Source organism: Mustela putorius, unplaced genomic scaffold (assembly GCF_011764305.1).
Source record: "Mustela putorius furo isolate JIRA1106 unplaced genomic scaffold, ASM1176430v1.1 tig00537248_pilon_pilon_pilon, whole genome shotgun sequence".
Classification (NCBI taxonomy): Eukaryota; Metazoa; Chordata; class Mammalia; order Carnivora; family Mustelidae; genus Mustela; species Mustela putorius.
The window spans coordinates 7,248,529-7,275,618 of record NW_025422387.1 but is presented as its reverse complement, the minus strand read 5'-3'; the positions used below and the strand labels follow the sequence as shown (position 1 = coordinate 7,275,618).

The 27,090-nt window shown below is 38.2% G+C and overlaps 1 protein-coding gene across 2 annotated transcripts in view; it reads left to right on the top strand.

Annotated features, from left to right (window-relative positions):
* NAA25 (N-alpha-acetyltransferase 25, NatB auxiliary subunit) overlaps positions 1-27,090 on the top strand; it is a 73,916-nt gene that overhangs the window by 38,022 nt on the left and 8,804 nt on the right. The window contains exons 12-23 of one of the 2 annotated variants that reach the window (XM_004753267.3): positions 1,906-2,113; positions 2,917-3,006; positions 8,025-8,205; positions 8,827-8,926; positions 13,452-13,603; positions 14,145-14,270; positions 17,429-17,672; positions 18,080-18,203; positions 19,059-19,124; positions 20,370-20,467; positions 21,985-22,095; positions 25,913-26,059. In XM_004753267.3, the coding sequence (XP_004753324.2) occupies positions 1,906-2,113; positions 2,917-3,006; positions 8,025-8,205; positions 8,827-8,926; positions 13,452-13,603; positions 14,145-14,270; positions 17,429-17,672; positions 18,080-18,203; positions 19,059-19,124; positions 20,370-20,467; positions 21,985-22,095; positions 25,913-26,059 (1,647 nt within the window). The remainder of the gene's footprint in view (positions 1-1,905; positions 2,114-2,916; positions 3,007-8,024; positions 8,206-8,826; positions 8,927-13,451; positions 13,604-14,144; positions 14,271-17,428; positions 17,673-18,079; positions 18,204-19,058; positions 19,125-20,369; positions 20,468-21,984; positions 22,096-25,912; positions 26,060-27,090) is intronic. The other variant, XM_045073581.1, reaches the window with a different exon arrangement.

The window sequence follows — 27,090 nt, the reverse complement described above, 5'->3', positions numbered from 1 at the left end:
GGGGCTGCAGTCTCTTTGTTGAACATGATTATCTGATCATAATAATTAAAATTCATACATTTGGGGACGCCTGGATGGCTCAGTTGGTTGGGCAGCTGCCTTCGGCTCAGGTCATGATCCCAGCATCCTGGGATCGAGTCCCACATCAGGCTCCTTGCTCAGCAGGGAGCCTGCTTCTCCCTCTGCCTCTGCCTGCCATTCTGTCTGCCTGTGCTTGCTCTCACCCCCTCTCTCTCTCTGATAAATAAATAAAATCTTTAAAAAAAAAAATTCATACATTTGGAGACAACTTGAAGCAACATTGGTACAGATGCGAGACTGCATGAGTGGGGTTTTCTTTTCTTTTCTTTTTTTTTTTTTTTTTGAGTGGGGTTTTCTTTTTTAATTTTTATTTTTATGGAAAAACTTCATGGATAAAGTTGAAAAAGCCGAATGGTACTATCAGGCTTCTCTTGAAAGACAGTAGCAGCTCTTTGCCACCATCTCCCTGCTTCTGGCTCTCTATAGGCAGATCGCTTTCAGCTCCTACCTGTGTCTTCTGTGATTTACCTCAGTATTTCTAAATTACAGATTTGTATAACTTTATTTTTACAGTTACAGTCTTCCTTTGTTGGTGCCCTTCATGGAAGGATGATCATCTCATTTACATCCCACTTCTCTCCTTACATGCTCACCCCTCGATTTAGTTTAGTGTTTATTCAGAATTTATATCGTTACGAAATTTTATGTATTTTATGGAGATTTCTTACACAGCTTACTTTCTCAGAATTAATCTTTTTTTTTTTTTTTGATTCACCCCAATCTGACAGAACCATGAAAGTATACAACTGTTCTTCAGTTAGTCTAAGACAGGAGGTGATGGTCTGTTTCATTCTACCGCAGACCTTTTCTATCCTCCCACCCCTTACCCCTCACCTCAGAAAATACTTTTTTTTAAAAGAAGGATTTTATGTATTTTTTTAAAAGATTTTATTTATTTATTTGGCAGATCACAAGTAGGCAGAGAGGCAGGCAGAGAGAGAAGAGGAAGCAGGCTCCCCGCTGAGCAGAGAGCCCGATGCGGGGCTCGATCCCAGGACCCAGAGACCATGACCTTAGCCGAGAGCAGAGGCTTTAACCCACTGAGCCACCCAGGCGCCCCTTATGTATTTATTTAAGAGAGAGAGCTGAGGGAAAGGGAGAAGCAGACACCCCACTGAGCAGGGAGTCTGACATGGGGCTTGACATCCCAGGACCCTGGGATCATGACCTGACCCAAAGGCAAACGCTTAACCATTGAACCACTCTGGCTCTCCGAAAATCATTTTAATGCAAAGTGTTAGCATCAGGAGAAACTGGATGCGAAGGGTACCTGGGATCTCTCTGGATTATTTCTTAAATCATGCATGTGAATCTGTATCTGAAAATAAAACTTTAAAAAAAGCAACTTAAGGCCACTGACATGACATAACTATTCCTCTCAACATGTAATATTTTCTGTAAGAATTCACTTGTATTTCAGTTGTAGGTTCAGTTGTAGGTTCTATAAGAATTCACTTGTATTTCAGTTGTAATGTAGGTTTGTTTTTAATAATCTGCTCTTTTTATAGCTTTTCTAATCAAGCTTTTCATCGTCATATCATTATATTATGTTGTGTGGAATAATTTATGAAACATGTTCACAATTCTTTTAATCTGTCAATTGGTATAGTACCCGGTATTGAGAGATGACTTGTGGCCAGCAGTGAATGAGAATGCCATTTCTGTTGGCCTTTTATCAGCATTGTGTGCTGTTAGAAATTTTTTTGTTTTACTAATTTTGGTAGATAGAAAATGCCTTCTTCTAGATCACTTGAGCATTTGTTAATTACAGCCTGCCAAAGATGAGTTCTGTTTTGAGATTGGTGCTTTTTTTCTACATTGCAGTTTATTAATCAGTTACTTGGAGTTGTTCCTTTGTCCACACCAACCGAGGAGAAGCTGGCGCTGCCTGCGGACATCAGAGCTCTGCAGCAGCATCTGTGTGTTGTGCAGCTGACAAGGCTGCTCGGCTTGTACCACACTATGGATAAAAACCAGAAGCTGAGTGTGGTCAGAGAACTGATGCTAAGGTATCAGCACGGACTAGAATTTGGTGAGCATTCTTTCAAAATGTGTAGTAGTTGCCTGATTTGCTAAGTTTTAGTCTGTTGGTTTTTGTTTTTATCATTCAGAGCACCTTGTTTTAATGAGTATGGCAAGGAGCTTATTCTGTCAGATGGGAAGACTGTTCACATATAAAGCCTTTCTTAAGTTTGGAGTTTTGAATAATGATAGGTGTCCATATTCTTCTTCATTGAGCTAACTCTGTCCCACTGGGGCTCATATGAATTACATGGGGCTTATGATTAATTGTGACATTTTCTGCTTATAGGCCTTACTATTTTTAATATATAGACTGAAATTGAACAAAGTGAATGTCATAGATTATGAGATAAATGTTTAGTTCAGAAGTAGATGATCTTTTGCTAGATATATGTGATAAAGTATAAATTATGTGACCAGATGATGTCAGTGTTTCTCTAACTGTAATCTGAATCATTAGGTGAAGTAATGAGTGTACCATTACTTTAGTTGTACATGGCCCTTGGCTTCTGTTCTTCTCTTTACCTGAAACCTCCTTCCAAATCTTGCTGCTCTCCCTTTGGGGCCATTGCAGATAGCACCTTTGTTCTAGATCTCTTCCTTCTGCTCCAGCTGAGTGTGGCCTTACCTTCTTTTGAATCCTTTGATTCATGGCTTACTATTTTTCTTCTGGTATTTATACGCCTCTTATTACTTTCATTTCCTCTTTCTTATCTTCTCCCTCCTGTCACTTTCCTGCTTTAAAAAACTCCTTTGGGGGCAGTGATAGTTGAACAAATGTTAAAATACAAATATGGGATTTTTTCCCTACAGGGAAATCCTGTTTGAAAACCGAATTGCAGTTTTCAGACTATTACTGTCTCCTTGCTGTCCATGTGCTTATTGATATATGGAGAGAAACAGGTAAGGAAGAGTGATTTCAGTTTGACTTTATGCTTTGCTTTTATTGATTATAAATCCTGAGACTAATTATTATAATCCAAGAATTTGATTTATGCTTTTAGGTTTTTCCTCCTTGCCCTTCTCCAGGGTACTTCTAGAAGAGCCCATTGCCAGATAATCCCCCTCTCTGTAATCCAGATAATCTTAAATCAGTGCACATCTGTTCTGTTTTTATTTTTTTAATTTTATTAAAGTATAGTTCATACACATTACATTAATTTCAAGTGTACAACATAGTGCTTCGGCAGTTCTGCACATCATGCCCTCCTCACCACAGATGTGGCCAGCATCTGTCGCCATGAACCACTGTTGCGGTGCCAGTGACTGTATTTCCTACGCTGTGCCTTTCATCCCTGTGACTTAACTCATTCCATGACTGGAAGCTTATACCTCCCACTCCTCTTTTTTCCCCACCCTCTGTCCCTCCTGACAACCATCAGTTCTTTATTTCTAGGTCTGTGTCTCCTTTTTTGTTTGTTTGTTCATTTTATTTCTTAGATTACACATATAAGTGAAATCCTATGGTATTCATTTTTCTCTGTCTAGGTTATTTCACTAGCATAATACCCACTGGGTCCATCCTTGTTGCAAATGGCAAAATGTTCTTTTTTATGGCTGAATAACATTCATGTGTGTATGTGTGAGCGTATGTGTGTACACACCACATCTTCTTTATCCATTCGTCTATCGATGGACACTTGGTTTGCTTCCGTATCCTGGCTATTGTAAATAATGCTGCCTATGCATATCTTTTTTGGGTTAGTATTTTCATTTTCTTTTGGTAAATACCCAGTAGTGGAATTACTGAATCATACGATATTTCTGGTTTTAATTTTTTTTGAGGAACCTCCATACTGTTTTCCACAATGGCTGCACCAATTTACATTCCCACCAGCAGTGCATGAGGGATCCTTTCTTTCCACATCCTTGTCAACACATGATATTTCTTGTTTTCTGTTACGTTTTTAAACATTTCTGAAAAGTGAATAATGACTGAACTACCTATTACAAAGTTGCCACAGTTAAAATAAGAGAAACTGATTCAGAGAGAGATGTATAGGTCCATGAAATGGAATAGCCCTTTTTATTCACGTAAAAAAATGTTTAGGAGAATGTACTCTTTTGGGAATGTAATTCTAATTAACCTGTTCAGGATAGAAATACAATATATGCTGAAGGAAGCATCATATATCCTTGAGCAAGAAAAGGATGATTCAGCAAATGATACTGAGATTTCCTTTAGGTCTCACTCCTGACATTTTCTTTTATTAGCAGTTTTTTGGGAAAAAAAATTTAGGGTACTTACTGCATATTATTCACGAGAATAAATTGCACAAGAAACAAAGGGCTGGGGAGACAGTACTGTGGGTGGTGGGCACAAGCCCTGCCCTCGAGGGTCTTTTCATGAGCATTTGATTTTCATACCGTCACCCTCGGGCTGAAAACCCTTCAGAGATGCCCTGTTTTCCTGAGGGTAAAGGTCAGCCTCTTTAGGATAGTTAACAGTGCTCTGTATAACCTAGCCTCTGCTTATATCTCTAAATTCTTAGGTACTTACAGCCTCAATCTGCTGGGTTTTTTGCTAGTATTAGTGAACGTCATGTGCCTCTTTGAAATAACTTCCTTCCTTCCTTCATCTAACTTTTACCTCTGATGAGCCTGTCTTGATTTCACACTCCCCCCCCACCCACTAAAGAGTTTATGCCCCTTCTGAACTTTTATAGGATTTTGTATGTATCCCTGTGCAAGTACTTGTTATACTGTATTGTACCAGAGATGGGGCTGAAATCCTTATCAGAGTCTTTGTCATCTGAGCCCCAGAATTGTGAGTTTGCATAGAGCTGTAAAACATCCATGAATGAACTGACCCCTTAGTAATTTGATCCCTACTCAGATACCCTTCCCCCCTTCTTCTAGCATCCATTCTTGCTCATAAGTGACTATATGACTTTGCTAATCCCTTGGTTTTTTTTTAGCAACATGCCCAGTGTAGCAATAGCCGCTAACATTTGTTGACCAGCAGGCCCTTGAAAGTGCTTTATATGAATTAGGTAATTTAAACCTTATAATATAGTTAAGGTTGGTGCAGTTTTATAGATGAAGGAAAGACAGGGCAGAGAAAGAAGTTAAGCAGATTTTCCATAATCATACAGTACAGTACAGATACATTGAAAAATTGCCAATATTATAAAGATGCAGGGTTTCTTGCAGTCAGTGAAAGTGAGGTAGCAGTGCTCTAATTAGAGGCATAGTCATTGTCCAGAGTGGATCTGACAGATAATAGAAATCTGTAGAAATTCGGTATGAATGTTGGAAGACTGATTTGAATGTGAAAGATTAAGAAGAGCACTTTTAAAATTTCTTTTAAGATTTTACTTATTTATTTGACAGAGAGAGACACAGGTTGAGAGGGAGCACAAGCAGGGGGAGTGGGAGAGGGCGAAGCAGGCTTCCCGCTGAGCAGGGAACCTGATGTGGGGCTGGATCCCAGGACCCAGGGATCATGACCTGAGCTGAAGAAGGCAGACATGTAACGATTGAGCCATCCAGGTGCCCCTAAGAAGAGCACTTTAAGAAGTTGATGATGCTCTCAGATATTTTGCCAAAAGGCATTTGTTTATGATTCTGCAAAAGTAAAATGGGAAGTTAAGAATATCTTTTTTCCCCTCCAGTTTTATTGAAGAAATGTGATTGATATATTACGTTGTATTAGCTTAAAATTGTATAGCTTAAGATGTATAGCATAATGATTTGATATATGTATATCATGAAATGATATGTATATCATGAAATGATTACCACCATAAGTTTAGTTAACATCTGTCACCCCATAGTTAGATTTTTTTTCTTGTGATTAGAAATATTAAGATCTACTCTCCTAGCAGCTTTTGAGTATACAGAACAGTATATTAACTGTAGTCCATACTGTACATTAATATATCTCTAGAATTTACATCATTTTGTTATATTACAACATTCAGTTAGAAAAATTTTTCCCCAAAAGCCTAATGCTCTTTTCTTTTTTTGCTTGATGCTCTTTTGATTTGGTGAAGAATTTGCATAGAGTTGTAGTTACAGCCTACATTTTGCAAAATAAAATAATAAATATCCTTGTAATGGTTTAATAGTTGAGAAAAAGTATAAATTATACTTGTTTTAATGTTTATTTTGAAATTTTGTTTCCATTTTAAGATTTTTTTTCAATACTAGTTATCTTTGAGTAACTAGGATTTTTTTCTTTTTTAGGATTTTTGTTTATTTGAGAGGGAGAGCATGAGCTGAAGGAGAAGCATACTCCCCTCAGAGCAGGGAGCCTGACACAGGGCTAGATCCCAGGACCCTGAGATCATGACCCAAGCCAAAGGCAGACCCTTAACTGACTGAACCACCCAGGCACCCCATTCTTTTCTTTTCTAAGATTTATTTATTTACTTTAGAGAGAGAGTGAGGGAGAGCAAGTGTGCACACCAGTTGGGGGAGGGGCAGAGGGAGGGAATACTCAAGGCAACTCTTGCTGAGCATAGAACCTGCCGGGGGCTCGCTCAATCCCAGCACCCAAGCTGAAGCCAGGAGTTGGTCGCCTAACTGACTGAGCCACCCAAGCACTGAGTAACTAGGACTTCTTAGAATTATTTATTCCCTTTAATTGTACAGCTCTTTACTCACCTCTGAGCCCCTTGAGACCAGGAACCACCTGTGACCTTTATCCTCCGGTCCTATATCTAGTGTTGCTCCAGAGTTTTAAGTTAATAAGTGTTGAATTCAATAAAATTACAATTGGGAAGACTAGGTAGCAACGTGGAAAAACACTTCAAATAGCAGAACACAAAATTAGATGATGTCGTGACTGCTACTGTGTAAAAGTAATTCTGATTCAAAGGCAATACATTAAAGTCATAATGGTAGTTTGCATAGATTATAGGTATGCATAGTTTGGGTAGGATTATGGATATTTATCTAAAACCCCAATTTTTGATTATATCGCATTTCTTGTAGAAAAAAACCCGCAGCATATAATTTGAAAAGCTCAAGGCATGGAGCTTTATTTTAAGTGTTTTAAGTTTTAGTTTAAGTTTTCTCTGACCATAAAAATAACTAATAAGTGTTGGGAAAGAGTTTATTTTAATCTTACTTAAGCTGGAAAGCTTCCAAAACACATTCTAAAAGCTGGCGTATTTCCTTCTCTTTTTTTCTGTGCATGTCTTATAGACTAAAGATCACTTTTTCATAGTAATTTGAATTCTGTGTGTTTTACTGAACTGTTAGTGTATAAGTATTTTCCCTCATTACTAAAAACTCATTAATACCAAATGGCTGCATAATGTGGGCCTTATTATAATTTTCTTAATCATTCCCTCATTATTAGTACAATGAGTATTTTTGTATATAAATCTTTATCTCCATTTCATATTATTTCCTTAGGTTCATGAAAGAGAAGTTACTTAATCTTTAAGACTATTGATGTATGTAACCTTTTGTATTTTGGTAGGCCAAAAATAAGTTTGTTTTATTAATTTATTAGTGAACAGCTTTTTTCAAATATTATTTGACATCTGAATAGTAGAGTTACATATGGAAGAAAAATGTTGCCTAGAGAGAATATCTTCCTGGGGTCTGGTAAAGAAAATCCTGTATTGGGAAGGTTGGTGGACTCAAATTCTCCTTCAAGGTCTGTCTCTTCAGAATCTAGGATTCTCAGAGATTCTGTAACTTCCTTCCTAAATCTCACAACTTAAAGTTTGCATCACTTTTGCAGATGCATCTTTAAGAACTGAGGTAACTATTGAGAAACTGTCTATTCTGGGAAATTGCCTGTCTTGCTTACAGGTGTATATCTAAAATTTGTTCTTTGACACCTAAACTCATTCTTCAGATAGTTAAGGAAGGTGATAATACCAGTAAGTTTTTGGTTTTTGTTTATGAGGAATCTCCATCTGCTGCTAAGTACTGTGGATAATACTGTTACGTTTTGGTTCTAGGTGACGAGACTGCTGTGTGGCAGGCCCTGACTTTGCTGGAAGAGGGATTAACCCACAGCCCTTCCAATGCTCAATTCAAATTGCTGCTTGTTCGAATCTACTGTGTGCTGGGGGCTTTTGAACCAGTGGTGGATCTGTACTCCAGCCTTGATGCTAAGCATATCCAGCATGACACCATTGGGTTGGTAGTATATACTCTGAATACTGAGCAGCCGGCTACATCAGGGTGGGGTCCTTACACATGGAGCTCAAGCTTTGCAGTTTCTGTTATTAAGCTTTTTAGATTAAGTAATCCCCCCCATGATTACCCATTGCAAAGCGGAAAGATTTTTATATCTTCCAGCATTTAATGGTAATTTTTAAATTTGCACAGTTTTGAAAAGGTAAGAGTTTTCCCCAGAGGTAGCAAATGGCTGTATACTTAGAACATACTTTCGTGAAGTCTTTATTTCTGCTTTGCAGTTGAGATTAATACATGTTCTTTATTTGTTGACCTTAGAGATCCTTTGAATTTGTGTTTTGACTGTTCTTTATGATGAATCAAGGGTATTTTCTTTATCCCCTTCTGGTCCATTAATCATACGAGCGTAAGAAAGCATGGCATAAAACTTTAGTCTCCCACAAAACTGAATTAACTTTGCTCTTTAAAAAGAAATTAATTCTGTAAATGGGATGATTTCTGTGGCAGGCTGTTTTAACTTCCCTGTGTGCCTATTTATCTGTTATAATAATTTGAAGTGTAGTTGGTACTGGAGGTGGTAAGTATAACGTATTTTTTTTTCTTTCTTTCCTTCTGACCTAGCTATCTTTTGACCCGATATGCCGAATCCCTAGGTCAGTATGCTGCTGCATCCCAATCCTGTAACTTCGCACTCAGGTTTTTCCACTCCAACCAGAAAGATGTAAGTGAAAAATGCTTTTAAAAAATATGTTCTTGCCTGCTGAATGCACGCGAGTCAGAGAACACCTTCCCTCATGTGGCACGCGTGCACGTTAAATGCACCATACGTACTTGCAAGTGCCTTAGGCCATAGCTTACTGGCCACGTCTGTTAGGTGGAGGTTAAGCGTTTTTATGGTTGCTAGAGTGGGTGTGTTTAATAGAATCCGTGCAGAGGTATAGTTAAAACACTATTAGAGTAGTAAGTGGTATTCCTCTTAGTTCTAAGGGACTTTTTCTAAGGGTATAAGAGGTAACCCATATGTGTTTAGAGCCTGGGATGTCGTAGAAGATTCTGTAACAGCAGTTGCTCTGTGTTACCTTTTATTTCCGAAGTTTATACTACCATGCTCTTTGCCAATAGCCAGTGCACTCGTATTTTCTTAGAGTTACAAAATTGTCCAGTTGAAGGACATTTCAAGAAACTTGTGTCAATAGTGTGTTTTTTAATGTAGCAGTAAATAAGGTAGAGCTATGTGCCATAATGAAAGGATGGGATTTGCACCATATTTTTCACTGCAAGCAGACTTGGTCTCCACTTGTCAGTTAAGCACAAGTTTTGTATAGTCTCTAGTCAGTCAACCAACTGTGTAAATCCACCTTGAACACAGTTGGTTGATTGACTAGAGGTGAACACAGGTGAAAAGAAGGCAAGTCGCTAGGATGGTCATTGCCTGCTTTGTTCTCATGTGCTTCTAAAACTCATTACTTGGAATTCGGCCATGCCAGATATCTGCCCATACTTTTCTCTTTTCATGGTCTAACAGCAACTAAGGAACTTGGCAACAGAGCTGGTTTTTGGGGTGGTTCTTTTGTCACTGTTAACAGCTGTGGTTAATCTATCTTCCATCGAATTTTTTAGCCTTGTATTAAACAGAAGGCAGAGCGGAAGCATTTCTGAACAATGGAATACAGGCTTATTGTTGTCAGCTTGCAGTAATTCTGTCCTGGTAAGCCTTATGGCAAGGCCTAGAGGGCTGATGTAGCAAGGGATAGTAAGCTGTGCATCAGTTGGCTTTCCCTTCCCGCATGGCACTTTCCCGTGTTTGGGATCTCTGTTCATACCTTATTTTGTGCCATAGTTCCTGATCAGGGAGAGAGGGAAGTAGGCATCAGTGTTTGAACATGCTGCCTGGAAGGTGCTGGCCTGGCTTAGAGATCTGAGGGCATCTCTAGGACCTTGGATTTCTAAAATATCTTAGCACAAGTAGGCAGTTGAGTTATGTCTGTGTGTTTGTACTGTGTTCAGGTATCTGTGCTTGCCCTTCTCTGTTCTTAAGAATTTTCACTAAGTCAAGGGAAAAAATCAAAAGTGTTTCTCAAATCTCATTATTCTGGCTGTCACTTCTGTATTTCTAAGAAAGAGGTTAAAGAAATATTTACCGATAACTCCTTTTCAAAGTTTTGTTTCTCTGATAGCTCTGAGGCAGAAGTTGGGGTAAGTAGTGGATTAATCCATGCCTGGTGGCTGGTTTTATTCCAGTTTTTAATCACCCAGCATTCTAGAAGCACCACATTGTTCCCGATTTGGTCAATAAGGCACATTTCATATGCTATTGAAAATTTAAGCTTTGCTTTCCCGCTTCCCCCCCACCAATTACTGTGTCTAAAGAGTTGTTTTGAAAACAAAACACACCTACCCCAAAACAACTCCAGTTACTGTTATAGAGAAAGGAGATCTTCAGGAATGATTTGAGAGGGTATGTTGTTCTTTTTTTGTTTCTGAAGTTTTGCTGATGGTTATGTGGGGCAGAAGTGACTAATTGATCTGAGTGTATGTGATGCTGGACCTGATCATTTTATTGATCTGGGAATAGGACTCTCTGCTTGAAATTGATTTTTATTACTACAAGAGAGAGCTTATTTAATCTTACTAAAGTAGATAATCTTTGGGGGGTCCTAGAGGCAAAAGCAAAAACCAGTACAGCAAGGAAAATGCACCTTAAACCTTCATGCCTAGCTTGAGTCCGAAAATAGGGAACTGGGCACTGTGGCATTGACTGTTTCCTATAGGAATTTGAGGATAAGAAAGAGCACAAGTTTAGTGTTGTCTTGTATGTGTTAACCCTTCTGATAGTATTAGATCTTTGGAAGGCTAAAGCCCTGTGTTCTACATCTTTTATTCTTGGTAGTTTTTGAGCTCCCCAGATGGTTCTTTCTTGATTGACTGATGTATTTCAATTCCCAACTTGATCTTTGAAAGAACACTTTTGCTCCTTAACTGGAAAATCCAGTGTTCTGCTTTGTAAGGCTTCGTGCTATGGGATTGAAATTTATTTTTGGAAGGTCTACACAGGGATTTTCTTTTTGGAAATGTCATCATTGTCATCTTACTTTGGAATAGATTTTTACAATGTGAGACTTAGAGACAGATTTTCTTATCTCTCAAAGTTACTTCTGTGTTTGTACTTCAAAAATAATTTCCTGTTAAAAGTCTGTTTTAGGTATTCATGAAGATGATCATTCAGGGTTGATGTCCATCTATTTTGTTAATTCTTACAGTGACCAGGGTTCATTTCAGGAATCCATATGGGATATAACTAGCCTCATGGTGCATAAATGAGTAGAAATAGGTACGGACAACATTCTCTGATTTTCGGAAGTTTTAAGAGTCTCATGCTCTACCGACTGAGCTAGCCGGGCTTTTCGGAAGTTTTAAAGTGCCTGTGGCTTCCAGTTTTGCCTGCAGTTTCAGTAGGGGTTGTCTCTTCAAATTGTGGATGCACAGGCCCTTTTCTAGCTCTGCGGTGATGCTTTGCTGCAGCATTAAAGGAGGACGATCTTAAAAACAGAAGCCAGAGAGCTGCAGTTACCTTCTCAGTTTGTTAAAGGACTGCATTCCCTGTCTGTTGCCCCTTATTTTTCTTTTTTAAAAGCCATTGCCTCTTTTTCAAAAGTGATATTCCATGGACCACTCAGAAATTAAGACTGCCTGTCTACTTGGTAAAGCTGGGTTCTTTTCTTTAATCAGCGTATTTTGGAGCTGTAATTGGTAAATTTGATTGAAATCCCCAGAAGTCCTGTTTTCATCCTGATTAATTGCTGCATCATTATGTTCGTAAGCAGCTGGTTTTTTCAAGCTGTAAGTTCCTGCCGCAAGGACTGATAGTAAACCTTGCTTTTTCCAAGCCAAGAGGCCATCGGATAGGCCTGTGTGTTTAGAGTATCCTGGCCTCTTCTTGATGGGGCGTATCACTGTCCTTTAATCAGGCTAGAAGGTACACTTGAGCTTTTTCGGATAGTCCTTCTTTAAACCTGCAGGATCACAAGTAATCTTTTTAATTTTCTTGTGTCCGTCCGTCTTTAATTTCTCCAGATACTGCAGGCAAACAGCTCGCCGAGGTGTCCCATGGGGTTTAAAAGCCGCATCGAATGCAGTTGAATTAGCGCCCGTGGCGCAATCCCGCGGCCTGAAATGAACCCTGCGAGGCTGTGTATCAGAGGGTATGTTGTTGACTATCGGCATATTTTCCTACTGGGCAAATTATTTAGTCATAATGGAGATGGGGGCAGAGCTGACTAAGGTGTAAAAAGACTGGCTTTTCTGGAAAGGATCTTTGGGGCAAACATCTGCTTTCAGCTTAACGTTCCTTGGCCCAAAAGGGTACCCTTCTGACTTCTGATCCTGATGGTATAGGCCCACACCCCTGAAATGTTCTTCCCTGAGATTTTCTTCTATTGTGCCAGAATTTCTGTTGAGAATTCTTTCTCTTGTCTCTGTTCACAACATTACATCTGTACATATGTATTACTCTAAATTAAAGTGCATATGGTGAGTGTTTCCTTCACTTACTTGTTCATGGAATTTTCCAGCATAGGTCTTACGTAGTTTGGATGGACAAGAAACTTGGTTCTTGTAGTCTTTCTGTCCTCAGAGTGGATTCTGATGAATTCTTATGGGTCTTTTGTTTGTTGTCTTCTGTCTTGATACAATGCACATATGCTCTATGTTTGTGATACATAGTACTCAGAAATAAACAAAACCAAGGAGCAGCCTGTCTTTTTTCTGGAAGAGGGTGATTTTTTATTTGGGTTGGTAGTGGGGTGGTTATATTATTCTGGTGTCTTTGGAACCTTTGTATAGAATGCAATTTATCTTAGATGCAGAAAAACATGGAGTAACATCCCGTCCATAATGGCACTAAATGAAATTTTTGACTGACATGGTATCACAAAACCTCCAGTCCTACCAAATTAAAAGACATAACTGCTAAGAGAAAGTCTCTGTGGGTAGCAGCAGCTGGGTGGTGTGGGTGGTAGTAGTGGTAGTAGTGGTAGTAGTAGTAGTGAAGAACACATATGACTGGTATAGGAAAAAAGAAAAATAATGTTTTATAAAACTGATATTCTACTTGTGACCTTTAAAGATTAGAGTTCACATCTTAATTTTAGTTTGAGTGTAGTTTGGTTTGGTTTTGCCTGGAAAGTTTTGTCTTCTTTGCCTAATCTGTGAAATATTTATACGGAGGTGATGTCTTTCCTTCCCAGACCTCAGAATATATTATTCAAGCTTACAAATATGGTGCATTTGAGAAGATCCCAGAGTTTATCGCTTTTAGGAACAGGCTGAATAATTCTCTTCATTTTGCACAAGTCCGTACTGAACGGATGTTGTTAGACCTTCTACTTGAAGCAAATATGTAAGTATTGCACAAGAGCTAAAAAGAAACTCAGGGATTAGATCAGATCCTGCGAGCCGTTTATGGGCTTCTGGGTAATAATAGCAGGCCTAGGATAAGGACAGATGGGGAAAAAGAGAGAGAGAGAGAGGAAGTTGGTGGGAGCAGAGAAGCAAGGGGAAATGACCCCGTGCACGTCATGGAGAATGATCGCATAGCCAGCCCCATTATGTGGCTTGTGCACAAACCAGACAGGCTGTGGTCATCACCCCAGTCCATGTGTTGTTTAAAGGCTTTCCCTTCCCCACTTAAACATGGGGTTTCGGGAATTAATGTTGACCCACTTTATTTTAGTTGAGCTTCCAGATGCTTTCTCTTGCTGTGTAGCAGGCCAGCGTGATATGGGCTTGGTTCTGTGTCATCTTCTGTGAACCTTTACTTCTTAATAATAAATCTTTCTTCTTCTTTATTTTCCTTTATTTCTAGTAAGACAAAGTTGTGGCTAATATGTTTTCATGGCTGTTTTACTGTTGAAATAATACATAAATTTTCTGTATCACAGATCAACCAGTTTAGCAGAAAGTATAAAATCAATGAATCTTCAGCCGGAAGAAGATGACATTCCATGGGAAGCCTTGAGAGACAACAGAGACTTAAATGTTTTTTTCAGCTGGGATCCAAAAGACAGGTAACTGGAATTAAACCTCAAGTATTTATTTTTGAAGAATTGGGATGAATCTAAGAGTTACAAAAAAAAAAATCTCTTTCTTATACAAATAAAATAACATAGTTGTTGTAGGAATAGAAGGCATAGGTAAGCCAAATGAAGAAAATGAATCTTACTCCTAGGTTGGATTGCTGGCTAATCTAAAAATTAGGTTTTCCTTCATAGTGTACATGAAAAGAGAATCCAGATGGATTAAAGAACTCCTTAGGAGTTCTACAAGAAAATTAAAAAAAACACACACACTTTTTTTTTTTGTTTTGTTTGAGAGAATGAGGGGGATTGGGAGCAGAGGGAGAGGAAGGGAGTGAATCCTGAGCAGGCTTCACACCCAGTGCAGAGCCTGACATAGGGCTCAATTTCAAGATCAGGACCTGAGCTGAAATCAAGAGTCAGACATTTAATTGACCATGTCATCCAGGCACCCCTAGAAAATATTTTTTAATGGTTAGGGAAAGCCTTTCTTAGCATTACATCAAACCTGGAAATACAAAGGATTTGGTCTCTGTAAATATTAGCCTTCTATATAGAAGTAAATTTGTTAAGTTCTAAAGGTATGTGGTAGATTGGTAATTTTCTTCGTATATATTAATACCTTTCACATAAAGGAAGAACTTTTTTTTAAAGATTTTTATTTATTTGACAGAAATCACAAGTAGGCAGAGAAGCAGGCAGAGAGAGGGGGGGAAGCAGGCTCCCTGCCGAGCAGAGAGCCCAGTGCGGGGCTTGATCTCAGGACCCTGAGATCATGACCTGAGGCGAAGGCAGAGGCTTGAACCCACTGAGCCCTCCAGGTGCCCCAAAGGGAGAACTTTTAACAAACCAGTAAGAAGAAGATAACTAAAAACAAATTGCACTTAAGCAATTCAAAGAGATGCACCTTATAGTGATAAAGATTTTTTTTAAACTGTTGGACAAAGATAAAAAAGATTAATACTTGGGGTCAGCAAGGTTGTGGGGGTAAAGGTGGTTGTGCATTGACATGAAGATGTAACTTTATATAATCTTCCTATAGAGAATTTTGGTAATCTGTATTAGGATTGAAAATTCCAGGGGTGCCTGGCTGGTTTAGTGTGTTTAGCCTCTGCTTTCAGCTCAGGTCATGATCTCAGGGTCCTGGGATCGAGTGCTGCATCAGGCTCTCTGCTCAGTGGGGAGCCTGCTTACCCCCTCTCTCAACCTGCCTCTCTGCCTACTTGTGATCTCTCTCTCTCAAATAAATAAATAAAATCTTTAGGAAAAAAAGATTGAAAATTCCATATCCCACTTAATTTAGCAGATCACTTTCAGGAAAGTACAACCAAAGGCAGTACGAGCACAAACGTGCAGAGATAAGTATATGAGGTAGTTCTGAATATACGTTTGATCCTTGAACAGGTGTAACTTTTAACTCCCCAGAAACTTAACTGCTAATAGTGTATTATTGACTGGAAGCCTTGCCTATGACATGAACAGTTGACCAGCACATATTTTGTAAGTCATGTATATTATATCCTTTATTCTTATAATAAAAGTAAGTTAGAGGAAGAAAATGTTATTAAGAAAATTATAAGGGGGGGCGCCTGGGTGGCTTAGTGAGTTAAAGCCTCTGCCTTCAGCTCAAGTCATGATCCCAGAGTCCTGGGATTGAGCCCCACATCAGGCTTTCTGCTCTGCAGGGAGCCTGCTTCCTCCTCTCTCTCTCTGCCTGCCTCTCTGCCTACTTGTGATCTCTGTCTGATAAATAAATAAAATCTAAAAAAAAAAAATTATAAGGAAGAAAAAATACATTTACAATACTGTACTGCATTTACCAAAAAAAAAATTTTTTGTAAGTGGACCCATGCAGTTCAAATCAATGTTGTTCAGATGTCAAGTGCACTGTGATTTGGGGATTGCCAAGACTGCATTCAGTGGTTTGCTAGGACTCATAAGATTTAACCTGTAGTTGTCTTCACAGCTAAGGTCTATTATAACAGAAGGAGAAATGACAGGATCAGCAAGGGAAAAAGACACAGAATCTGGACAACTCCATGCACAGACTTCCAGTGCTCTCTCCCTTCTGCATTTCTTAGCAGCAAAAAATGCAGTGATGTGTGTGCAGCATTTCTGCCCAGGGAAGCCCATTTGAGATTTGGTGCCCCAGGTTTTTTTTGTTTTTGTTTTTGTTTTTTTTAAAGATTTTTATTTATTAATTTAGCAGACAGATACCACAAGTAGGCAGAGAGGCAGGCCGGTGGGGGGGTGGGGTGGGAAGCAGGCTCCCTGCTCAGCAGAGAGTCTGATGCGGGGCTCCATCCCAGGACCCTGAGAACATGACCTGAGCTAAAGGCAGAGGCTTAACTCAACTGAGTCGCCGAGGTGCCCCTAGTGCCCCAGGTTTTTACCAGCTGGTTATGTAGGTACCCTCTGTCTATCATGTGTCAACATTCCAGACTCCCAGAAGGAAAGCAGGTGTTCACAATAGACCATATGGTTTGTACAAATAGCCTAGGTGTAGTGAGCCACTCTTATCATTTAGGGAATGGTTGGAGTGCCAAGTTCCTAGACATTAGCTAATGGTCAGCCTTGCAAGCTGGCCCTTCTAAAGATCATAGCCTCAGGCTTGCTATGGTAACTCTTTTCTATAGACTGTCCAGAAAGTATAAATATCATGAACCCATTTTATTTGTTTAAAATATGTCAAATTATATAAATATCTTTAGTTGTAGTTTTGTTCATCTGTATTGTAAGAGTGAAAGAATTGATACCAAGCTTGTTAATATTGCAGGTGTTTGGTTATTAGGGTACATTTTTCTATTTTTCAGTTTTCTGTCATTTGAAATTTTTATATTGTGTATTTTGTTGAAAATGCATGATATAAAAATTTTTAGCAACATTTTCAGCAAAATACATAATATGTATTTTGTTGTTATCAGAAATCTCACTGAAGTGGCAAATAGACTTGTTAGGTAGGTTATCATTCCCCATTTTATTAATCCTGAATTGGGGACTTGGGAGATTGGGTTTATGTGAGATCATTCAGCTAGGAAGACAAGTGCTGGGATCATTCCGTGGCATCTTCACTGATCGAAGTAAAGCTTGAAAGATGTAAAGGCAACACATTGAATAAAATGGATCGTTTGGGGATATTTCTTTTTAAGGGATGTTTCTGAAGAACATAAGAAACTTTCCTTGGAGGAAGAGACCATGTGGTTAAGAATCCGTTCCTTAACATTGAGGCTTATTAGTGGACTTCCAAGTCTGAACCACCCCATGGAGCCAAGGAACTCAGAAAAGACCACTGAGAATGGCGTGTCCTCCCGGATTGATATTCTTCGTTTACTCCTTCAACAGCTGGAGGTGGCCCTGGAGACAGGAAAGCGATTCATTGAGAAGGAAGTTCAGGTATCATCAATATGTGTTCACCATCAAAGCTGCAGTAACCTATGACTGTCTTTAAAAATAGGAATTTGGGGTGGGTGAATAGTAAAAAACAATATTTTGTCCTAGTTTATGGCACCTGTAGGAAAAAAAAACCTGACTTTATAGACTTGGGAATTACAGAGGCTCCTTCACTATTCAAATTGGAGAGTGAGGAAAAGCTTTATTTGTAGTGGTATATTTTTAATAGCCAACAAACTAATACAGGGTTTCTGTTTTCACCATAATGATTCAGTTGTTAGTTTAGTTAGTGAATTGCAACTTAATTGCTGAAATAGACTTTTATCCAGTAGTTATAGTCTGCTGTTTTCTTGTTCTTTATAAGTTTAGATTGATTTAAAGGACATTACTTTCCCCCCTTTTTTTTCCAGTATCCTTTCCTTGGTCCTGTACCTACCAGAATGGCTGGATTCTTTAGTTCTGGCTGTTCTCAGTGTCAGACCAGTTCTTTTTATCTTGTTAGTGATATTTATGAGCTGGACACCAGTGGTTTAGGTAAGTGTACATTTGCATGAGTGTATTTACTGGGCCTTTGTCTTTGAAAACTTAGTAAATGTTAACAGTTCACATATTTGGACAGATTGGGAGGAGATGGAAGCTGTTCTGGAAGTGTCTAGTTTAATATCAAAGAAGGTACATTCATAGATTATGAAGTAATGTTTTAGAAATTTAAGTCTTCCCTATTTAAAATCACTTGTTATGTCCAAAAGTTGAAAAAAATCCTAAATTTGTTGAAGTATTATTGGATTTCAGATTGAATTCTTTTTTTTTTTTTTTTTTAAAGATTTTATTTACTCATTTGACAGAGATCACCAGTAGGCAGAGAGGCAGGCAAAGAGAGAGAGGAAGGGAAGCAGGCTCCCTGCTGAGCAGAGGGCCCGATGTGGGGCTCCATCCCAGGACCCTGTGACTATGACCTGAGCCATAGGCAGAGGCTTTAACCCACTGAGCCACCTAGGTGCCCCTCAGATTGAATTCTTTACTAAACTTTGTGGAAATGAGTTTTTTCCTAACTTGGTGAGAATCACACATATTCCATTAATCCCCATCATCCCCCAATCATAAGGTTTGTGGATTCTGTCGTTGAGAGTATTTGAAGCACATGGATTTTAAGTCTTCTTAGAGAATTTTAGGTATTACTTTTGAGAGAAAGGTAGTTAATGCCTCTCTTTTTCTTTTCCTTTCTTTTATCTTTTTCTTTGTCTCTCAGTAATGGAATTTGATGCCTTTGAGTCTTAAGAATAAAGAAAATGTCCTTGTCCATGAGTTGCTTGCAGGTGTTGATCTTAATTCTTTTTCTCCCTAAAAAAATTGAGTGTTTTTGTTTTTGTGTTTGTTTTTCAATTTTAGAGGATACAGTGGAGATCCAGGAGAGAGTAGAGAATAGTCTTAAGTCTTTACTAGAACAATTAAAAGGTAAGCATTCTGACTGTGGAGTCCCATATTTTATTGTCTGACAGGATCTCATTTTTTAGCAGAAATTGCAAGAGTTGCAAACAACAACTTGAAAATAATAATGCATACTTTTGGTATTTTGGTATTTTGATTTTAACTTTAAAAAGTGTTGATTACAAAAGTAGTAGACAACCTACTGTAAAACAGTTAACAAGTAGGTGTGGTCTTTCTTTCATTCCCAGCCCTATTTCCCCAGAGGGAAATAAATACTTTTACTTACAAGGTAAGTAACACTTTGGGGTCTGTACTTTTAGATGCCCCCTAAACAGTCTTATATGTGTACATGGAAATACGTAGTAGTGATTTATTTTTTTAAACACATGAAAAGGTTATAATACATACTTTTTATTTTAACGTTTTGTTGTCTTGAACATTTACCATGTCAGTTACTAATAATCACAGTATTAGAGCAATGTACTGTTAATTTATATATGCCTCATGGAGTACATAATATGTTATGTACCTGAGTTATTTATGATTATTTATAATAATGCTGAAATGAACATTTTGGGACATAAGTGTTTGGGTACTCATTTGAGCATTTCCTTGGGATTAAATTCCTGGAAATGGAATTGTTTGGTATAAATGTACATAAATGCATTTCAAATCTATAAGGGTCTTTCTTTTTAAGAGCCTAAATGGTCTTTAATTTATTGCCCAACTGAAGAATGATAAGTAAAAGACAAAGATTGTGTGAATAAAACATGGTATTTATTATGAAGGTGAATTTCTATCATGCACCTTAGTCTTTTAGTCCATAATGGCCCACATTCTTTTAAATCATTCATTTGGAGTCTTAATTTTATTGTGGCAGTGGCCTATTTGTGGAAAGGCTAGCTGGTTTTTAAACTATAGAATATGTAATTTATAAGGTCACCTTTTAAATTTTGAAGTCAACAGAGCAATAGTTACATGGCTTTTTAAAGAGCTGAAAATAGGGGCTCATGGCTGGCTCAGTTGGTAGAGCCTGCAACTCTTTATCTTGGGGTCATAATTTTGAGCCCTACTTTAGGGATAGAAACTACTTAAAAATAAAATCCTTTTTTTAAAAAAAAGGTGAAAATAGATATCCTTTGTTGTTTGGTTCACTGTGGGGGGAGAAACTTTCTGGATTAATCTTTTTATATTTGCTTATTGTGCATCGTATTCCTAAAAATCATTGAAACAAAAGCTGAACGAAACAATAAAATACTTTCCTGTTTTCAGATGTCTTCAGTAGATGTAAAGGTGACCTCTTAGAAGTTAAAGATGGTAATTTGAAAACACGACCTGTTCTTTTAGAGAACTTAGTCTTCTTTGTCGAGGTATGTCTTTGTTCTCTTCCTGAGAAACTCGGTTTTCCTTTATTGAGTGAAGGATTAATTTTTAAAAAATGAACAGGTAATAGGCACCTTACACCTGTAATTTAATCCTCCACCCCCACCTTTTGTTAAGTGAAAAGCAATTTAAGTCATTTTTGAATGAGCTCCTTCCAGGCATACCAAGAAGGTTTTGTTCATCATGACTAAAACTTGCAGTTTGCTTTACCAATCTCTAAAAATTTCTCAGATTCACTCCAAATCTGTTCTCTTGTTCACTTTCCTTTTTGACTCCACTATTACATATTTTAAGTTAATTCCACCAGCTTTTTATTTATTATTATTATTATTTCACTATGAATGATTTCTCAATTTTTATTAACATATAATACATTACTTGTTTTAGTACAGTTCTGTGATTCATCAGTCTTACATAATACCTTGCACTTACCACAACACATACCCTCCCCAGTGTCCATCACCCAGCCACCCCAACCACCAGCTTTTTAAATTTGTTGTTGCTAGTCATTAATTAACCAAGATTCTACCTTATAAAGGAGAATCTGGGCACAGATTTAGCAAAACTTTCTTTTTTTTTTAATCAGAGGGAAGAGGAGGATTGCAAACATTCCTAATCCATTATCTTATTTTTGTCACGTTTGTTTACTTTTCTCTTCCTCCTAGTCTGTTCTGGTGATTGGCACAGTATAAGTGTCTAAGGCTGAACAAAACAATAATAATTGCATGGGTATGTCCATGCACTCTGTAACAGAGAAGAAGCATGGTATAAACACCTAACTTCAAGGAGGAAAACATGCTGACCAAGGAGGATTCTCTGTTTTTTGCGTTTTTGTCTGTCTGTCTTTCTTCCTTCCCTCCTTCCTTCCTTTCTTTCTTCCTTTCTAAAGAGAGCATGAGTGCTTTGGGGGTGGAGCAGAGGGAGAGAAAGAACCTTTTTTTTTTGTCTAAAGATTTTATTTATTTATTTGAGAGTGCAGGGGGAGGTGCAGAGGGAAAGGGAAAAGCAGACTCTGCTGAGCGCAGAGCCTGATTTGGTGCTTGATCCCGTGCCTCTCTCTGTTTAAGATCTGTAGGGGAGGTACTATTCTACTGGGCTGGGAGGTGAGTGGGGAGAGGCATATGTAAAGAACCTTTGGATTCCAGGCACGGAATTTGGACCTCTCTTTGAGTGAAAGAATTACTTCCTGCAAGGGAGTGAAAGGAAACTGGACCAAATGTAGGATGGCTTTAGGGCTGGGAGAGCTAGAAGGGAGGGTAAAGATTGAAGCAATCGTAGTATTTCTAGTATTTCGAGCAGTATTCAGATGAAGATCTTCTGGATCTGTGTGGTAATTCTAGAAAGTAATCTAATCTCTCTAATCTGTAGTGGAGAGCTAGAGGAGAATTTGAAAGGATTTGCGTAGAACTGTCAGCAAGGGTTGTTCAATCCATAACCCTTAACTTCCTGAAAGATGTCTTGAATATAATCCTTATTGATAAATCTGCAATTTTTCCTCCTTTAGACCATTTCTATTATCCTTTGGGTGTCCAGTTACTGTGAGAGTGTCCTGCGACCATACAAATTAAATTTACAGAAAAAGAAAAAGAAGAAAAAAGAAACCAGCATCATCATGGTAATAACAGAGAAAATATAACTTGGCTGCATGCTGCTGTTTCTTTTTACTGTTTTACTGCATATTATAAATACCTTAGAATCCTGTGTACATTCGTTTTCCCTCCCCAGCTTGTTTTTGTTTTTAAATTACACACCTATAGAAAAGCAAAAATGCTCCATCCACTTTGTTCCCATTGAACTGAACTGAGACATTTCAAGGAGCCCTGCCTGGTTCTTTTTTTGTTTTTTTTTAAAGATTTTATTTATTTATTTGACAGAGAGAGATCACAAGTAGGCAGAGAGGCAGGCAGAGAGAGAGGAAGGGAAGCAGGCTCCCCGCTGAGCAGAGAGCACGATGTGGGACTCGATCCCAGGACCCTGAGATCATGACCTGAGCCGAAAGCAGAGGCTTTAACCCACTGAGCCACCCAGGTGCCCCAACCCTGCCTGGTTCTTTTATAGGGAGTGGCATTTCAAAACCAAGATGTAGGTGTTAGGTGTACTGATTGTTGGTTTTTTTTTTTTTTTTAAGATTTTTATTTATTTATTTGACAGAGATCACAGGTAGACAGAGAGGCAGGCAGAGAGAGAGGAGGAAGGAAGCAGGCTCCCTGCTGAGCAGAGAGCCCAATGTGGGACTCGATCCCAGGACCCTGGGATCATGACCTGAGCCGAAAGCAGAGGCTTAACCCACTGAGCAACCCAGGTGCCCCAGGTGTACTGATTGTTGATGGGGTTTCAAGTTTATGTTAGTGGAAAGAGGAAATGTATGTACACGTGTAAACACACAAAATAATTAATTCTTACTGATACCTCCAGTTTTAGTTCAACATTACCATGTTCTCTGTTCTTTTTCTTCTCTCATTCCAGTTTATAGTTTCCCCCCACGCCACCCCCAGAGTTTGAACACTGGTTCCCTATAACATCAATGTATTTATTTCACTTGTTTTACAAGAAATACTAAACAGTTTTGGGATTACATTATTATATCATTTGCATTACTAGTTTCAGTAAGCCACTAAGTAAAGTTTAAATTTTTTTGCGGTTGTTCTTTGTCCTTAGAGTATGTACCAGTGGATACAGAGAGTTAAGTACTCGGTAAAAACACTGGAATTAAAAATAAATTATATTATTAGCATGGTATAAATAAGATTCATTTATTTTTCTTTGTCTTCAATTTTGGAGGGTCCTTCCATCTATTGATTTAATTTTCGAATGTGTAAAACATTAACATAATTTGTGTACTTTACATGAGCAAAGTTATTTAGGATTCATTCTGCACAGGACATGCTGTTTTTTTTTAATGTTTGAATTTGTCCTGTCATTATAAATGGGAGAGTGTTCTTCACTGTAGCAACATATAGTGACCATTGTCATTTGAAAATGTTAATGGTTTTAGTGGTAATATAGACTTCCTGCATAATTCAGTAACAATTCAGGAATTCTTTAGATTTGACACTGCTTTGCTGGATGTTTCATTCATTTAGAAACAAAGGGTAGTTATATTTGGATGAGGGGCTAAGTGAAGGAACCTTCTCTCTTCTTCTTTCAAGATAATTTAACAGATCATGAGTGTAAAATTTGAAAGTGTAGGTAAAAGTTTCTCTGTTAATCTCTTCTAATGAAAGCCCATGTACCTAGAACATTTCGAAGAGCTTATTGGCATTTGGATTTTGGGGCTGGGGTGGATTGTAGTTACTGCTTTTTTAATTTCTAAAATTGAGAACAGCCTTCCTATTTTCTTGATCATCAAAGTAGCCTAAAGATGTGAATAAAGTGAAGTTCACTCATAGTCCCACCAGCCAGTGATCACCACTGCGAACAAACCAGAATTATACTCTATATCGGAAACCTGTTTGTGTTTTCATTTAACAGGGTACCTTAGACACCTCTTCTGGAGATACATGGATGTATCTCATTACCTTTTTTTTTTTAAGATTTTATTTATTCAATGGAGAGAGAATGAGATAAAGTGCATAAACTGCTTTACTAACTGATTGGACAGGTTTTTTGCATTTGTCTGATTTTTAAATTTTGTCACATGTTGCTGAGATTTCTTTGATATATTTTCTGTTCACATATTTTTTTTTCAAGATTTTTATTTATTTATTTGATAGAGAGATCACAAGTAGGCAAAGAAGCAGGTAGAGAGAGGAGGAAGCAGGCTCCTTGCTGAGCAGAGAGCCCGATGCAGGGCTCGATCCCAGGACCTAGAGATCATGACCTGAGCTGAAGGCAGAGGATTTAACTCACTGAGGCACCCAGGCGCCCCTTCTGTTCATATCTTTGCCCAGGTTTCCTGTTGTGGTAGTAATATTTTTCCTAATGATATATTTTAAGCTGTTGGGTTCTTAATTTAATATTATTAATTCTATATCCCTAATGATGCAATTTTTTCCAGTTTTTCATTTATCTTTTTTTTTTTTTTAAAGATTTTATTTGTTTATTTGACAGACAGAGATTACAAGTAGACAGAGAGGCAGGCAGAGAGAGAGAGAGGGAAGCAGGCTCCCCACCGAGCAGAGAGCCCGATGCGGGACTCGATCCCAGGACCCTGGGATCATGACCCGAGCCGAAGGCAGCGGCCCAACCCACTGAGCCACCCAGGCGCCCTCATTTATCTTTTAACTTGAGTAATTTTTTTGGTCAACATAATAATTAAGAAAATTTTTTTTTAATGGTTCTTAGTTTGGTGTAATGTTTAGAAAGTCCTTTTCAATTATTACACAAGCCATTAACTAAGTTTTCTTCTGGTGCTTTGATGGATTTTTTAAACTTAGATGTTTACCCTGTTTGGAATTTATTTTGGTACTTTTTATTTTGTTTATTTTTTAAAAATATTTCACCCCCTGGTTGGGTCACTTGGTTAAGTATTCAACTCTTAGTTTCAGCTCAAGTCATGATATCATGGGTTATTGTGCTTTGTGCTCATTGGAGAGTCTGCTTGAGATTTTCTCCCTCTGCCCTTATCCCTGCTCATGTGCTTGTGCTCTCTCTCTCTTTCTCTCAAATAAATAAATGTTTTTTAAAAATTATTTTTAAGTCATCCCTACACCGAAGGTGGGAATCCCTACACCCAACTCAAGACCACGAGCCCTAAGGTCAAGAGTTGTATGCTCTACTGACTGAGCCAGCCAGGTGCTCCTGTTTCATAATTTCAGATGTCTCACAAGTTATCTCAGTACCATTCATCCACTGGAAACCATTGTTTTGAGATGTTACCATTTAAATTCCCTTACACTCTTTGGTTTATCTTGGGACTTGTTTTCTTTCACTTTTTATCAGTTCACTTATATACCAGTACTGTCTGGATTTCATATAGCTTTATAATATACCCTCATATATATGAGAGTAAGTTCCTCTTAACTACTTTTTTTTCAGAATTTTTGTGATTGTTGTTGTTACCCATTATTTTTTCTGTTGGAACTTAGAAAACTCTATTTCTGTTATTAATATTAGAGGAAATCTTAAAGACATAGAGAAGAAATGATACTTTTGTTCCTCTCATCTTCTTTAGTGTTCCAGAAGATTCTTAGCATGAAGTTGAGTAATGACCACCTAAAATATTTTCTCTTGGTTTTTCCATCTCCAGTTCCCCAGAGTGAATAAGCCCCATTTTTAAAAAATGCTTGTCATTGTTGCTGAGTTAAGCATTATTGGTACCAATTAAATTTACCTTGGTTTGAGAGACTGTCTTAATATCCAAAACTGTATCCATCCTGCTTACTATTAATAGCATTAAGTAACTGTAGCATGAAGTTAATATAGCTTATGAGATGTAAGCAAAGGAAATATGTTTGATAATCTTTCGTCTTTTTTATAAATCTTTTTTCCAGCCACCTGTCTTCACCAGTTTCCAAGACTATGTTACTGGGCTTCAGACTTTAATTTCCAACGTTGTGGATCATATTAAAGGGCTTGAAACACATCTAATTGCACTTAAACTTGAAGAACTTATTTTAGAAGATACTTCTCTCTCACTGGTAAGGGACTGTAGGTGATCACCAATAAGTTATTTGTAGATACTCAAGTGTTTCACTTTATCACAAGGATAAGTTAATTTTAGTTCATCATCTGCTCCATGTAGAACTTGTGATTGGAAGGTGCCTGGCAGCAGTTTTTTGTTGTGTCATTGGTGGTGGTGATTTCCCCTCTGCCTTCACTTCTCCCCACCCCATACCTGCTTTCTGTACATTTTTGGGGTTGTTCCTTTGCTATGAATACTGATGATTAGTTAATGAGGAGTGCAGTTAGAACTATCCCTGTTGTGAGCACCAGAGGAAACCAGCCATTGAGATCCAGGGATAGTCTCCTCGAGTGAAAAGTTATCTGTTGCTGGGTTCGCTGGTTTCTTTGCTATCCCAGCGGTTACCAGCTGAAAAAGAGAAGCTGGACATCATAAATAATTATGTCAGTAATAATTAGGCTGGAGAGTAAGCCAGTCAAAAGGGGGAATGGAGCCAAGCATGGAATCAAGGGTACCACTCAATGAGACTTCTCTTGATAATTATTATAGGCTAGTTTCTTAAAAATTTGTTAGCAAAATCCTTATAAAGTCTTGCCTTTAAGATATGTATGCTTTTAAAAAATGAACTAAGGGGCACCTGGGTGGCTCAGTGGGTTAAAGCCTCTGCCTTCGGCTCAGGTCATGATCTCAGGGTCCTGGGATCGAGCCCCGCATCGGGCTCTGCTCAGCAGGGAGCCTGCTCCCCCTCCTCTCTCTCTGCCTACCTCTCTGCCTACTTGTGATCTCTGTCAAATAAATAAATAAAATCTTAAAAAAAAATAAAAGAACTAAGTAAACTTTCAGTCTGAAATGATTGAAGATTTAATGGTGTCAAGTGAGGTAACATTCATCAGTCTTAGTTGCTCTAGTGATGAAACTTCAGTTGTGAGGGAGTGCTCCCTTGAGTAGTTATCTGACCTGAGCCTCTGCTAGTGAGGGAACTCATCCACTAATGAGAGCAGCCATAATTTCTAGTCCCAGACCTTCCCCAGTGAGGAGAGGGAATGG